The 15,386-nt window shown below is 48.2% G+C and overlaps 3 protein-coding genes across 12 annotated transcripts; all 3 read left to right on the top strand.

Moving 5' to 3' along the window:
- The first annotated feature begins 921 nt into the window (after positions 1 to 921).
- On the top strand, positions 922 to 3,748 carry sult6b1 (sulfotransferase family, cytosolic, 6b, member 1). The gene is made up of 7 exons (XM_029175665.3): positions 922 to 1,237; positions 1,634 to 1,746; positions 2,029 to 2,118; positions 2,219 to 2,342; positions 2,491 to 2,585; positions 2,792 to 2,948; positions 3,256 to 3,748. Exons 1-7 carry the CDS (start codon positions 1,042 to 1,044, stop codon positions 3,381 to 3,383), a joined length of 903 nt encoding a protein of 300 aa, XP_029031498.1. The 5' UTR covers positions 922 to 1,041; the 3' UTR covers positions 3,384 to 3,748.
- A 160-nt stretch (positions 3,749 to 3,908) lies between these two features.
- znf365 (zinc finger protein 365) lies at positions 3,909 to 10,692 on the top strand. 8 transcript variants are annotated; one of them, XR_008692680.1, is made up of 7 exons: positions 3,909 to 4,063; positions 4,724 to 5,363; positions 5,486 to 5,798; positions 5,925 to 6,096; positions 6,267 to 6,316; positions 6,595 to 7,606; positions 9,939 to 10,692. XR_008692680.1 is itself a non-coding variant. In XM_055502816.1 (7 exons), exons 2-6 carry the CDS (start codon positions 4,739 to 4,741, stop codon positions 6,806 to 6,808), a joined length of 1,374 nt encoding a protein of 457 aa, XP_055358791.1. In that variant the 5' UTR covers positions 3,909 to 4,063; positions 4,724 to 4,738; the 3' UTR covers positions 6,809 to 6,837; positions 9,939 to 10,692. The 8 variants fall into 8 exon arrangements, 7 of the variants coding, with proteins under 7 accessions (XP_055358791.1, XP_055358793.1, XP_055358792.1 ...); XM_055502816.1 differs by having other exon boundaries at positions 6,595 to 6,837; XM_055502818.1 differs by lacking the exon at positions 9,939 to 10,692 and having other exon boundaries at positions 4,724 to 5,219; positions 5,316 to 5,363; positions 5,489 to 5,798; positions 6,595 to 9,385.
- On the top strand, positions 10,057 to 14,636 carry adob (2-aminoethanethiol (cysteamine) dioxygenase b). 3 transcript variants are annotated; one of them, XM_041074029.2, is made up of 2 exons: positions 10,057 to 10,192; positions 13,233 to 14,636. In XM_041074029.2, the coding sequence occupies exon 2, from the start codon at positions 13,335 to 13,337 to the stop codon at positions 14,076 to 14,078; it is 744 nt and encodes a 247-aa protein (XP_040929963.1). In that variant the 5' UTR covers positions 10,057 to 10,192; positions 13,233 to 13,334; the 3' UTR covers positions 14,079 to 14,636. The 3 variants fall into 3 exon arrangements, with proteins under 3 accessions (XP_040929963.1, XP_029031500.1, XP_029031501.1); XM_029175667.2 differs by lacking the exon at positions 10,057 to 10,192 and adding an exon at positions 12,695 to 12,918; XM_029175668.2 differs by lacking the exon at positions 10,057 to 10,192 and adding an exon at positions 12,936 to 13,033.
- The last annotated feature ends 750 nt before the right edge of the window (positions 14,637 to 15,386 follow it).

Genomic DNA, 15,386 nt, shown 5'->3' with positions numbered 1-15,386 from the left:
AGTGCTAAAGTGATCCTGCTACAAGCATCATGGTTAAAGTAACTGAACTAAGAAAGAACACGTTACATAACAGATGCTGATTAGGGTGAGTATTAATCACGGTGACAGATCATTTGTGTGTAATGGAGGTGAGTGTCTAAACTCATGATGGAGCAAACAACAGCTTATCTTAATATTTACACTGCGGTCCAACTGAAACGCTGCTGAGACCATACCAGACATGCCTGTTGGCTGTTGGTGGAGGAAAAGTATTATTATAATGCTCGTCTTACATTTCACAATGTGTAGGGTCTCTTCATACAGGGGCCTCCCGCCGTTCACACATAGGGCCTGTTATGTAAGAGCTGTTTTAAAGGAACAACGGGCTGCATTGAACCGGAGGCTGTGATGAATGGAAGCAGAGAAACATGTTCAGAAGCAACGATGTGTTCTGATTCATGATTCGTCTCAAAGAACTCACAATGTTGTAAATATATCATATATTTAATCTGTGTCAAAGGATCAGTTGAGGCTTCATGTAGCAGCCTCTCAGTGCTGTTTAACACTGTGCAGCACGTGCAGAAATGCAAACGTCAGCGTTACGTAACAAGGACACAACAAAACCGTGAGGAACAAAGACATGTTCCTGTTACGGCCCCAACGTCTGTGGAGGAAAGGTCACGCTGCTCAGTCTCCACCCTGAGAGCTTCCTGTGTGTGTGTGTGTGTGTGTGTGTGTGTGTGTGTGTCGGTCTGTTTGAAAGTCCGCCCCCTCTGATCAACCCAACCCAACGGTGTGTAACAGTGTGTGTGGAGCAGGAGGAGCATGGCGTCTCCTCCAGTTAAAACCTACACACCAGGCGCCTCCTCCTGCTCCACACACACACACACACACACACACACACACACACACACACACACACACACACACACACACACACACACACACACACACACACACACTCTCCTTTTCCTCGTCTTGTGGAGCAGCAGTCGTCGCTCAGTCTTTGAGCAGAGAAGGAAGCCTGAGTTTCTGATCTGTGGACTCTCACTGTCCTGAATCATGAGCAGCAACGTGCTGTTGGAAACTGTGACAGGCAGAATTCAGAAAGCCAAGCAGATGAAGGACGAGGAGAAGTCGTACAGATACAACGGGGTCCTGTACCCGGTCGTCATGTGCCCGGAGGAGAATTTAAAGGCTCTGGACGACATCGTGGCCAGAAAGGACGATGTGATGCTGGTGGCTTATCCCAAGTGTGGTGAGTAAAGCTCAGGCAGAACCAATCTAAGTTAACCAAGTAAGAGGTTGGAATAGTGGTAGTGACCATGATGAGGATCACAACAGGTCCAGGTCAGAGTTGGTATCAAACACATCCAACAGACTCAGCTGATGAAGGGAAGGGAACATGAGCTGTTACACAAAGACTTTTACTGAATACTGGAAAACAACTGTGAACCTGCCTGAGCTGCGACACCGTGCTTCTGCTTGGGTCACATTCCTGCTGCTGTGGAGCTGCATGTGAGGAATGTGATGTGATCTGAGGAAGCGTTTCAAGCTTTTTGCGTGAGAAACAGCTGTGGAGCGGCCCGGCACCGCCCTCCTGTTGGTACAAGCAGCACATCCTCACCTGCTGAATAAAGCTGTGTGTGTGCAGGCTTCAACTGGATGGTGGGCGTCATGAAGAAGATCATCCTGGAGTCCACAGGCGTCAGCCTGGAGTCCAAGATGGCGCCGCTGATCGAGTTCATGGGACCAGACGGCATAAAGGTACGGCTGCGTGTGTGAGAGAGGTCGGACCAGCTGCTCTGTCTGCCTTTGGATCCCAGCCAGACAGTAAAACATGTCCACACCTGCATTAACACTATCTTGGCCAAAGTTCACGTTTATCAGAGAGAACCGAAAAACAAAAGGACGGTGACGTGCTTCAGCTGAGACCAGCCGAGCTCCTTAATGTTTAGGTCCAGGCAGAAGCGTGAACGCCTCCACGTTTCAGTGCGTCTGAGCTGAAGTGTTTCACACAGACTCTGACTGATGCTCGTGTCTCTTCAGCACGTGAACCAGGCTCCTTCTCCACGCTTTCTGGGGACTCACATGCATCCTGACTTCATCCCCGCTACCTTCTACCAGGAGAAAACAAAGGTGAGTCCTTTGACCCACGCATCACTTTATTGCCTGTTTCTGATTTTGTAGAATATTGATTAACAGGGCAACACCTCAGTACTTCCTCTGCTCATTAAAGATGCTGGTGATCTTCAGGAACCCCAAAGACACTCTGGTTTCCTACTTCCATTTCTGCAACTCCAACCCAGTTCTCCCGTCTGTAGAGTGGGACTCGTTCTTCCGTCAGTTCATGAGCGGAGACGGTGAGAGATGGGCAGCTACAGCAGATAGACGCTGTGGAAGGACGCCTGAAGAACACATGAGCCTGAAGGCTGAACTGTTCCACACGCAGCGTCTGAGTGGATCTGATGTTACACTGTTTGAGCAGGAAAACCTCTGTTGTGTGTGTAGTTTTCTGGGGATCTTATATTGAACATGCTTTGGCCTGGGAGAAGAAGATGGATGACCCCCGAGTCATGATCATCACCTACGAAGACATGAAGCAGGTAGATCCGTCACAGACTCTTCCCTCAGAGATCGACTTCATGACTAAAGCACACGTCAAACTAATCCTTGAGATTCTATTGCACTTATTGTTGCACAATACTTGATTTTTGTTCTGACCATTTTCCAAACGATTCTTAAACTAATTATTAATTACGTATTAATTAAGTTAGGGGAGTGAACCTGCAGACACTTTCCTGTCTCACAGGACCTGAACGCCGGCATTCGCCAGGTCTCCGGCTTCTTTGGCTGCAGCCTCACAGAGTCTCAGGTCCAGCAGATCGCGGAGAACAGCACCTTCAGAGCAATGAAGGAGAACTCGTCCAAGTCCCACGGCGTTGTTGCAGACGCCATCTTCAGAAAAGGTGCCCAAACAGAGTGAAACCTGGATGTACGTCAGTCAACACTGAGCCCACATCAGAGTCAGGATGGTTCAGATACTTTATATCCTGACTCCTCTGTTTGGCTTTAGTGTTGCCTGCTGCTGTAAAAAAGTAATAGGTGTAATAGAATAAAATTATAGCATTACTCTCTGTTACTATAAACTGGAGGCATATTCTTTTTAGTTGGTTACATCTAATTGAAGGACCAAATAGAGAAAAGCACAAAAAAACAAGGTACTTTAAACTGAAAACATGTAAACTAGTGGTCTGTCTTTCTCTTCGTGACCAGGTGAAGTCGGGGACTGGAAGAACCACTTCAGTCCAGAACAGAGCCGAGAGATGGACGAGGCCTTCAACAAGTACCTGGAAGGAACCAGACTAGGAGCTAAGCTCAAATACCAGGAGTACTGCCAGTAGGAAGGAAGGAAGGAAGGAAGGAAGGAAGGAAGGAAGGAAGGAAGGAAGGAAGGAAGGAAGGAAGAGAGAGGCAGGCAAAGCATGTAGAAGCAGAGATCATGTCATTGGTCGTACTGTAAGAGAATACAGGTCTCATGTTAGATTTCATGTGGTCATGTCTGTTTCCAATCTCGGTTTACAACTTTGCCATTAAACCAGTACTTATGTTATGGGATGTTATGGAGCTGAACCTCCAGCCTTGTTGAAGTTCTACGGGATCAGGTTGTTGACCACGCTCCTTATTGCTCTGCTCTGATCTGTTTTTTTGTTTGTGCTAAATGGCATTGCTCAGATTTCTGTTAAATACATACCAAACAAACCCCAAAGTCTTGAAGTGCTTTGTGTTTGTTCTGAAGATATTAAATACCGAGAAGACAAACCGTATATATTTATATGTGCTATACTTTATACTTTATCTAAATATATGAACTATATACTACAAAATAAAACCCACGACCAGTACCAGGAGTAACCCAACTTGCCGTTTTATTCTGAAAGGGCGTGCCGGATGTGTTGCTGTGTTGGTGCGCTCATTGAATGACATCATGCGAGCTGCTGTGTGTCTCTATCTGCGACATGTCTCCTTCGGACAATAGCGATTGGACTTTTCCCCGCAGTCCGCACCCGCTCCCCTGCAGCCGGTAAGAGCAGCCCCCCAGAGCCGCCAAACGGGAAGCCTTCGCCTCTTTAGGTTAAGCTAGCGCTAGCATGTAGCTAACTGTGACGGCTAACGGCCACAGACGCTAATTCACCTGTTACAGCCATGAAAGGATGAAATGGACTCCGTCGGGACGGTGCGATGTATTGTGTGTGTAGAGGAGAAACTGAGCAGCCGTGAACCACATGTTCCTCCTAACATCAGCCCCTGATGCTTAAAATGTCAGAGGCTTCATGGAAGACATTATTATAAGAGCGAAGATGCAGTGACAGTAATAAGTCAAGTAGAAGGACGCGGGCACCGGAGGCCCGAACTCCATCTGTTGGTGTGGAGCGTTACAGATACAGAGTACTTCCGATTAGATTGTTGAGATAATATAAAATGTTAAAGTAGAAGCAGCAGGTGCAGTCAAATAACGTTTTATCACAACAAAAAAATCGATTCATTTGTTGAATCTTTTGAAGGTTTTTGTATAACTCATCGTCCACATTTTTTGTTGTCACAATTTCTTTTAGTTTTATTTATTTTATTGTGATTAATGTGAAGAAAGTCTTCAGATTCCAGAAGCTGGAATTGGACAAGGGTGTTTTTAGCCGGTAACCTATGACCACATTATTCATGATTGTTCTCTGCTGACCTTCAGTCCAGGTGAACAGTGATGCAGCAGAAGCTGTGTTCCAGAGGACCTGGTTCTTTCCTCTTGGAGAGGAACAGCCAGGCCTGTGGTGCTGTCACCTCCTGTGACCTCCCCTTTCGCTGCCCCCGCTGCGGTGACCAGGAGCGTTTCTGCAGTCTGGCCTCACTTCGAGCTCACCTGGAGTTCCGGCACGCGTACCGCTCACCTGATGTGACCACCGGCAGCTTCAGCATCACTGGGAAACTCCCAGACCCACTGACAGCGTCGATCCCCTGGCACGACATGAGCCTCCCGACCCGCAGGGGGCAGCAGAGCACAGGGCGGCTGCTTCATGCCCGCTCCCTCAGCGACAGCAGAGACAGTGAATACCTCCACTCCTACAGCTCTGCCAGGAGGCGAACACAGAGTGTTGGAGTGGGGACACAGGCTGAGGAGGAAGATGAAGCTGGCGATGGGGAAGAGAGAGGTTTAGAAGATGAAGATGAAGGAGAAGGGGAGGAAGGTGATACTGAACATAGAGACAGAGGCAGACAAGAGGAGCAAACGTACCTAAAACAAACTGACCCAAGCCAACATCACCTCTCATTTGCTTTATCAGCCTCTTTTGACCCGGAACCAGACGCAGACCAAGACATGGAGCTGGTTGGTGCGTTCAGCTTTACTCACTCATTTTTGCAGCTATCATAGGATGTGGCTTTGTGTGTGTGGACTGTATGTGTTACACCACCTCACTCCTGCTGTCACTGGTGTCGACCTTATTGTAACCAGCAGAGCAGAACACCTATTCCGGTGTGGAGACGGCGGCGGCCTCGGCCGCAGTGCGGCGGCGGCTGGCCGGCATCCTGCGGGCCGCAGACAGCACCCTGCAGCGGCGGCTGGCCAAGGTCAGCACAGAGCTGGCCCAGACTGACACAGAGCTCCTGTGTCAGCGCGCTCACTCGCAGCATCTGGCCCAGGAGAGGCAGGAGGTGGCAGAGCGGGAGAGGTCTCTGAGCCGGCAGGTGGATGTGGCCGTCATGGTGATCGCTGCGCTGAGGGAGCAGCTCAACGCCTCAGAGAATGAACTGGAACGACGAGAAAGGTGACCAGTTACTAGAGTCACACAGGAAAAGCACCTCACGCAAGCAGATACGCTGACACATCATGAGGAAACCGACTGATCAGTCAAAGGTGGAACTACATTTACTTATCTTCCTTGTGTTTTCAGGGAGGTGTTAACCATCCAGAAGTTTCTTGACGCTGCTGCTCGACAGGAGACCTGCGGCAAAGTTCGGATCCAGCACTTTATTGAGAACCTGCTGAAGCGCATCGCTCTGGCAGAGAGGCTGGTGGAGTATTACCAGGTCAACGGCAGCCCAGCGCAGTGCAGCCACTACAAGGTACCAGGTGTCTGTCTGTCTGTCTGTCTGTCTGTCTGTCTGTCTGTCTGTCTGTCTGTCTGTCTGTCTGCCTGCCTGCCTGCCTGCCTGCCTGCCTGCCTGCCTGCCTGCCTGCCTGTCAGTGAGGAGTTCTGCAGTTCAGCTGACCTTTAGCCTTTGTGTGTCTTCAGCAGCACCAGCAGTCAACTGACAATGGACCCCACAGAATGACCAAGAGCAGGTGAGCACAACATCACAGTCTTATGGTGAATGCTGGGGTTGGGATCCTGTGAGTGTTACATTATATATAACTAGGCCAATAACAGATGTAACTGAAAACACGTTATCATCGATCTGCAGAGCAGCTACGTCAGGCTCAGTGTGAGGACGCTGAAGTTGGAACCACCTTCTTCAGTTCATGTCCACTTACTAACTTACCAAAATCCCAGCGATGCACCGGCCTCCTGCTGAGCAGCGGGACTTCCTGCTTCTTCATTCCTGTGTAAATGTCACCCCCAGGTCAGCTGGAGGGCAGCTGTCCTCGTCCAGTCTCCATGACAACAGAACCCAGTTCAGCAGCCGGCCGCCGTTCTCCAAAACGGGTGGAGAACGAGACCGAGAGCGGGAGCACCGGGAGAGGTTGGCTCAGTCGTCCCGGCTGTTCTGCAGACCAGAACACAGAGACGACATCTGGAACCACCAGCGCCGCCGGTCCTCAGGGTACGAGGCTTAGAACTGAGAGACGACGGGGGGCGACGCCAGGTGAAACATTCACAGAGCACTTCCTGCTGCTTCCTCTAGTTCTGAAGTGGGCTTCCAGGTTTTAGCACTAGACGTTTGAGTCTGGACAACATGTACAAGCTTCTGAAGAGACTTTGTTGAGTTATTCCTCAACCCATTTTTCTTGTAATGTGTTTAATGTGTCAGAAGGTGGATGGGATCTGTCAAACAGAAAATTCATCAGTATTGGTTTTTAAGGAGATCTGGTTGATAAGGACACACACACACACACACACACACACACACACACACACACACACACGTTGCTGAAGGCTTCACCTAAGACGCTTCACAGACAAGGCAGTTCATCTAAAAAGAGCAGTTGGCAAATAATCAATAACTAGAACGAGAGGATTTGAGGTTTGAGCACTTTAGAAACGAACCATCTGGAAGGTTTGGCTGTTTGTTTGTCGTCATCCTCGTTTCATTAGCTCCAAGCTGAAGATTGCTTCCTCTTTAACTTCTTTTGACTGAATTTACAATAAACCAAAACCCAGTGAAAATGACACTTTAACATCAAAGTAACTCTACTTTCATTAAACATCACAGCGTTTCTATTGTGTAACAGGGTACAAGAGCATGATGCAGTAACTGGCGTTTTGAAATCAGAGGAACTTCGCTGAGAAGCAGATTTAGATCGTGTTGCAGGAATGTGGTGGTTTGACTAACGACGCGTCCTCTCCTCTGCTCCAACCTGGACACCAGGGGCCTCATGTGCAAAGACCTGCATGGATTTCCTACTAAACTTGGCGTAAGTTCAAACCAGAAAACTGTGAGATGTATCAACCTCTCCTAAATACGAATCTACGCATGTTTCCTTCGTACATCTCAGTCAATGTAAAACTGAGCGCAGATGATTGAGTAGCAGACTCCTCCTGTGACACGCCTCCATATCAATGTTAATTCAGTTAAATACAGTCTGCGCCGAGCAGGACCATGTGTTCATGTTGCAGGTTCCACACAGGAGTGGAAATAAAAAAAGAAAAGTGTTATGACATGAAGGTGGACGTGAAGCGGAACCCCTAACGGAACCCCTAACGGAACCCTAACAGGGTAGAGCCGTTGTTGTAGAATATATGTCTGCACCGTTTTGCTCATTGTTTTATATCGTCACATCTAAATGCAAACGTGTGTCTGCATTTATTGTATATTGTTTTTCACTGGTGTGAATAATGATCGTTTTCACGTGATTTTCAACAGTTTCACCTCTTCGTGTCGCCAACGGACCAAAGCTGTAGAAAAGTTCTCACGTCAGCCAGCGAGCTGCTGTAGATCTGCACATGTTTCTACTTCATGTAGTTGTTGTTACATCTAAACGTAGGCCTAAATTCGTGCTTACGCCGGGTTTGTGTGCATAGGTTCCCTTTGTACATGAGGCCCCTGAACTCAGTCGTCCTGACTCGGTCTGCGCTTTCTAGAGGTTATTGAACCGATCCATCAGTCAATCCGCATGAACCCAAACGGAGCCAAGGACGGAGACTGGTCCAGTGTGAATTCAAGGACAGAACTAAAGGTGGCTCCTTCTGGTCCCACACATCCCAGAGTTACAGAATACTTCTTGTGCTGGAGTATTTCCTTACAAAAGCGTCTGATGATGTAGCAGAGCTCCTTTGGTTGGTGAAGCACACCAGACCTGGGTCAGACGGGTTCTCAGCAGGAACCAAGTGTTGGCTCGTGTTTTCCCCAGGTCTGCAGGACAGCACACTGCAAATTTACTCGAATGTACGCCACACTGAAACAGGTGAAGATCCCGCATCAGCGCTTTCATCCCAAGTGACTTACTGTTCAGTGCCGTGAACATCATTGATGCGATCTGCGCTGTTACATGTCATATTTGCATAAGAATGTAAATGTTCAAGATGGTAGTTGGTGTCAAATGTATCTTTGCTGTTGTTGATTTCATGACAGTGTTGATAGATATTTTCTATACGAAGCTACTTGGTGTTGTCAGGTGACGGTAGTGGTTCTGGTTCTGTAGCCTGAGCTGAGACCCAGCTGCGCTCTGGGAAAAAGTCACTTTTGAGGTCATTCATTTTTCATGGCAGTAATAAGAACCTGGTCAGTAGCTGTAGGTCTGGACACGCAGCCTCTGAGCAGCATCACCTCTGCACTATCCTGCATACGTAGCCTGTGTTACTGTGGCAGCATGCTTCATTTGTAGCAAATAAGGACTCCTGGTAGAAAGCTGCTGGGCTTGAGCGACGGCGCCGCGTTTAGTGGACAATCATTCTAAAACAGATGGAATTACTTCCTTGAGTTTGGATGAGGAGAAACATCTGAGAAGTTGATCTGATCTTAACAAAGATGTGCTTTTCTCTGTCGGATTCGACTGGTAGAAAAGAAATAAGGCTTTATGTTGTGTGACAGCCTCAGTTCTTCACGTCCGTCTGTAGGGATATCATTTGCAGAAGTAATTTCTAGTTTTGTGCCTTCACTGAAAAACACTGTTTAACACTGTGAGGAACTGAAGAACTTTTCCTGGTGAAATGTGTTGGTCTGTGTAAAACCACTGATTAAACAGCAAATGTGATGCTGCTGTTACATGTTTTCATTTACTCTCACTGAACATCGCTGTTCGTCTGCTGAACGTTTCCCTGGATTCTTCTGAGTCGTGTTCAAGCTTAGGTTTGTGCTGGAGACGACAAACATTGACCACTCTCCCGTTGTTCTGGTCACGTTATAAGGAGATAGGAAGTCACCTTACCTCAGAGGAGCCCTCAGTTTATTCAGGCCACATTTACTCTTTTAAATGCGACTAAAACATAAAACATTTGTTTCTGTTGAGTTGCGTGAACATTTTTCAGGAATGACCAGCAGCTGCAGTTCTCCCAGCTGCCACCAGTTGTTGCTCCTCTCCTCTGAGTGGACGATGCCATGATCCCACACAGACACGCTTCCACGTGACTCCAGTTAACCTGCAGGTGGAGTCGTACCGGCAACCGCTGTTCCCCCGCCTGTGTCGTTGCACTGGACCTTCCCACAGGAGGAGCCGGCGCCGTTCGGGTCACGGCAGGCTTTGCTCTAGGAGCAGCTGCAGACGTTGTTTGTCCTTTGACTGATTTGTGTCACATTCATCTTCACAGAGACTAGGGTGCGAGAGGAGGCGTGACGCGCCTTGTTATGATAGGGTTCCAGCTGCTGCTGCTGCTGATGGAGAGTAAACACGATAACGCTGCGCTTTGACGTCACCTCGCAGGCTCACGCCGCCGTATCAGTGAGAGCATCTACAGATTGTGTCCCTGCAGGTCGAGGCCACGTGCACCACAGATGCCAGACACACCACAAGCCTGAAAATCAGGCACGGAGCTGAGGAGGACCCTGCTCGTGCGTCTGACAGGTATGAGCTCCTCATTGCTCGTTGCAGGGTTTCACGCGTCTCCAGCTGCTTCATGGTCTCCTAACGTCTCCTAACTCCGGGTCGGCTGGTGTCAGGCGCTGCATGTGAACATTCCCTGTAGGATGCGTTGGCCGCTGGATGCAGTTTCCTGTCTATACCCTGTGGACGCAACCCTCTGCTACAGATCACATTTGGATCCACTCTATCTGATGTGTCTGTGGGGCAACGGCACGCAAACCTCCGATTTGGCATAGTTTCTTAAACAAACACAGATTTCTGGTTGTTTTAAGGAGCTGAGGCGGGGAAAAAAAAAGAAACTCAGCTTCACGCAGACCTTCATGTTGCTCCTACAAAACGTTCGCAAGCCGCAGCATCTGAGATGCTTTTTGACGGAGGTCAAAGGTCAAATGACTACTGGCTGTAGAGATGTTTCCTCCGACGGCACTGATGAATGAACTGGTTCTACTGAATGTTTCCTCTCCTTTAAAACTTTACACAGAGCATGAAGTCGTGTTGTTGGTTTGTTCTTTTTTGGTTAGATGAAGAAAACAATCACAGATACACAGATTCATTTTCTAACACTCAACCCTGACACAGGTCCCAACTCCCAGACCAGCCTTTGCAGGGCTCCTACAGCCTGGCTCAACATAATTTAGATTTTTTTTTACCTTTATTTTACCATAACTTTGAAAAAATACTAGTTTGTATGTTAAAAGCATTTTTAGCGTTTTTATAAACCTTATAATTTCCTAATTTTGTGCATTTATTCTTTTACAAACCATTTTTTATTGTTTGAATCAAACATTTTATTGCACAAAACTGCAAATAAATCCACAGAACAGAACTAGAGCCAAACGCAAGCAAACAGTTTTATAACAACCTTATAATTGCCTAATTTTGTGCATTCATTCAAACAGTTCTTTTTAAAATATTTTAATCAGACATTGTTTTGCATAAAATAACAAAAACTGCAAACAAAACAGAACCAATCTCAAGCAAACAGTATTAATGTCCTGAGTGAAGGCTGGCGTTCAAAAAGTCAGATGCCTCAGCTCAGATGAACTGGGCCGATTTCTTCTCTCGTGAGTATCTTCCCTGTTGCTGACCAACCAAAACACAGTTGTGCCTTGAGCAGAGCTCAGGCTGAGCACTGAGGTGAGCAGTGAAAGGGGAAAAACTGGGAGCCGGCTCTTCTGATTCACTACAAAGCATCAGCTCTCAGAGCCGATTCCTTCGCTCATGACACGTCACTAGCAGCCACTTCAGCTTCGCCTGCAAGACAAGAAGCTAATTAAAGAGGTCAAAGGTCAGTCTCTGCTACCTCTGGATGCAGCCACAGTTTGCACATCTCACGCAGATACTGAAGAGTCATTCAGTCACGATGAGTTGGACTGAATGAAAGTCTCCTTCATGTTTCTCCACAAACACAAAGACCTTTACTGAGCACACGTCTGACAGGAAGCAATGAACATGATGGTAATTCTAGTTAAACATAACATTACGGCTAATTAATGCGTCTGAAGGGAACGTCCTCGTCCTCTGTGACGGACGAGCTGGATGCAGACGTGGAGCAGCATCACGCCGGGCGCCTCCCACTGCTTCCTGTTTCTGACAAATGAATCTGATAATAGGCTCAAATCCCAGCGACGCAGCCATAATTTTCATAAAGGCGTCTGTCATCTCACTGCTGTGATGAGCGTGTAGGCGGGTGTTTCCCAGTAGAAAGACGTCCAAATGAGCAGCCTACGTCTTCCTTGTGAAATGCCAAACACAGACGCCACCACAACTGAGTCACGCTCACATATGTGAGTCATAGTTGGTTGTTGGACCCTTTTGCTGAAACATAACTAAACTTTTCATCTTACTTTCCTGAGCTGGAACAGTGTAGTGGAAAAGCTGCTACGTGACCTTCTGACCTCTGGGTAAACATGAACGTACAGATGTTTTCCTCTTATCGTCTCCTCGCTGTCCTGCACAGGAAACTACTTCAGCATCTCCAATTACTGTGGTTTGAGATATATTGTTATTGTGGTAAGGTGCAGACTAATGAGACTAATAATACACCAGTGTAAGTCTGTGCCGGTCTGCTGTCCAGCCCGCAGTGAACCGGCCCAATCAGTAGTTTCAGATGCTAAAAGCAGAATTACCCTGTTAGTTTTCATTTACATTTATTGTTATGATCTGCTTTCACCCTCATTGTCGGACAGATAACACGTTTGTTTATATTTGAGTAATGACTGAGGGCAAAGACCATTTAAAGTTAAACATTCTAAGGCATTCTGGGTATTGTGTGAATCTTCTTCGTAGTAAGTATTGTTTAAATGATTTTATTATTTCACAATTACACTAACGTTACAGTAGAAATGAACATGACGTCAGTGGCAACGTCGTGTTTTTAATAACTGAATGAAACGCAGTGTTACGTTACCGAGTACAGCGGTGAAAACGGCGCTGACTACATATCCCACAATGCTCGAGGTGTAAACCATCAAGCGCTGCCCGATGCGGACGTGTTTGACAGTTCTTCGCGAATGGAGCGGCGAAAATCCTGAAAACAACAAGTTCTGCTTCTGAAAATCATCTTCACACTGTCACATCTTCAGTGTCGAGTCACACGCGCACGTAACCATGCGTTAACGTGGAGAAAACGGGAATGAATGAACACGTGAAGCGGGAGAAAACAGGCCATTACCAGCGGTTAGCGTCACGAAGAGACGAGGAGTGAGGTGAGGTCTCACTCCGTGTGGGTTTAGGTTCGTTGTGACGCAATAAGGAAACGTGTGGTCGTCGTTTCTACAAACAAGGCTCTCGTGCATTTTACAAACGTCTGCGTCTCTGGGTGTATGTCGTTTTATAATAGTGATAATAACGGTGTCTTCTGCCATCTTTTATCACAGGATTATTTTTGCATTCAATTTGACAATGTCGTGTCTCATTCTATCTCTCGCGGCTTCAGAGTTTTTTTAATCTAGACCTTGTCACATTTGTAACTGAACTGAAGTTGTTTTGCTTTTGCTTGTTTTGCTTGTCGTGTACGCAGGATCGGAGGATTCGCTCCTCGTCGGTCATCTCTTCGATAGACGATCTTTTGCTAGCTGAAGGTCCTCCGCCATCGAGCGGCTAGCTGCGCTCTCGCTCCGTTATGATGCCTGGTGACGGCAGCATGAGCTCCATCGTCCAGAGAGTAGCTCGACAGGCGCTCGTCACGTTCAGGAGTCCGCCGCGGTCCGGCCAGGAGGCGGCCAAGTCCTTCCTAGAGAACCACAGCAAACTCAAGAGTCTCATGACGGAAGTGCGAGCGGCGGACCTGAAGCTCGTCCCGCGGGGAGCCGACGACGGCGCCGCCGGCGGCGCGGCCGCTGCGCGCACGTGCCACGGTTCGCCGCCAGTCACCTACATGCACATCTGCGAGACGGACCGCTTCAGCATGGGGGTGTTCCTGCTGAAGAACGGCGCGTCCATCCCGCTGCACGACCACCCGGGCATGCACGGCATTCTCAAAGTCATGTACGGCAAGGTCAGGATCAGCTGCTTCGACCAGCTGGAGCGGCCGGCGGGCGGCGCGCAGGCGGCGGCGGTGCGGCGCTCCGTGCTGCGCTCCACCGGGGAGTTCACGGAGGAGAGCGGCCCGTGCGTCCTGTCACCTGAGCGGGACAACCTGCACCAGATCGACGCCGTGGACGGACCCACGGCGTTCATGGACATCCTGGCGCCGCCGTACGACCCGGACGACGGCAGGGACTGTCACTACTACCGCGTCGTGTCGGACGCGGAGGTTTCCAACGCGGAGCAGGAGCAGAAGGAGGTGTGGCTCATGGAGATCTCTCAGCCTCCAGACTTCTGGTGCGGAGGAGAGCCGTACCTGGGCCCGGAGGTCCGCCTCTGATGGACTTGGTTCTGGACTGTTTTGGACCAGCTGGTGTTGAAGGTCAGGCCCTTTCATCAGCTCTGATTCACGCCTGAAGATTCCACCTGCTCCTCCCTGTTCTGACTCAGCAGATTGTCCCTCTGCCTTCGGACCCAGAAAGAAATGAGAAAGCTCAGTTTAAAAACTGAAAACAGACAAACCAACTAATCTGTTTTAATGGACCTGTCTTCCTCAGCTGATGCTGGTAGTTTAACACTCACCCTCTCTGTTATTTAACCTTTGCAGGTGATGCTGCTTTTGCGAGTGATCATTTGTGTGACACAGTTCAATCCAGACTCAGACGTGTCCCTGGGATTCTGGTCCGAAACAACATGAGCTGTGACATCATTCAGAACATGCTAAGAGACTCTGGAGCTTGTGGGTTTTCTTGTTCTCAAAACATGAAATCATGCGTTCCTAATTTTTATTTCAATGTAAAAAATCAAAGGGCTTGTTCCAGGGCCTGATCCAGGATCGGATGGTTGTCATGGAGACGTGAGCAGTCATGTGTAAATCATGCTGGTTATTTTGCCTAAACGAGTCTTTGCTTCATTCTTGTCTCTTACTGAGGGTGCAGCAGCTTCCAACACCCTCCTCACCTCATAAAAGTCCTTCAGCAGGTGCTGAAGAGTCACGAACAAACGCCGTCGTGGAGCAGCTCAGTGATGATGAAGAGGACTTTAATCCATTTGCCACATCTGCAGATAATATATTAACCTTTGGAGCATGTTTGTTTAATAATTTTACTTCCTGAAAATTTAAACAAACGGTCCAAATGAGCCTAATTAGCTTATCTTAAGACCCACTAGCTGTTAGTTCTGTCCGTGTGGTAGCTCCAGGTTCTGGGCTCCCTTGACTCCCTATAATATGAAGTGATAGGTCTGGTTCAGTTTTAGTCTAGTAACTAGGGTTTGTGACCCAGAACCGGGACACCAGGGGGCGCGTCTGGTCCAAGTCTCTCCTCATGTAGTAGAAACCATCAGCCTGTTCTGACCCGGTTCGCCCTTCAGCTCTGAGCTAAACAGATGAAGCAGCAGCTACACCTGGTGATCGTGACTCGAACCCGGGTCTTGAAGGGTTCAGTCAGCTTTAGCTGCTCAGTTTGTTGGTTCTCACCTTTTAAAGCCGCTTTGCAGCTGGATCAGAACCAGGTTCCCTGCGAATATGACCCGGGAGGCTGAGTCTGGTACTGACTGATGAAGCATCAGTCTGCGTGTGTACATGTAAACACGCTCATGCCTCAGGTTGTGTTCCAGTTAAAGCGTAAACAAACCCTCAGGATGTTGT

Source organism: Betta splendens, chromosome 15 (assembly GCF_900634795.4).
Source record: "Betta splendens chromosome 15, fBetSpl5.4, whole genome shotgun sequence".
NCBI lineage: Eukaryota > Metazoa > Chordata > Actinopteri > Anabantiformes > Osphronemidae > Betta > Betta splendens.
Note: the sequence above shows the minus strand (reverse complement) of the source record. Positions and strands in the feature narration are given on the sequence as shown.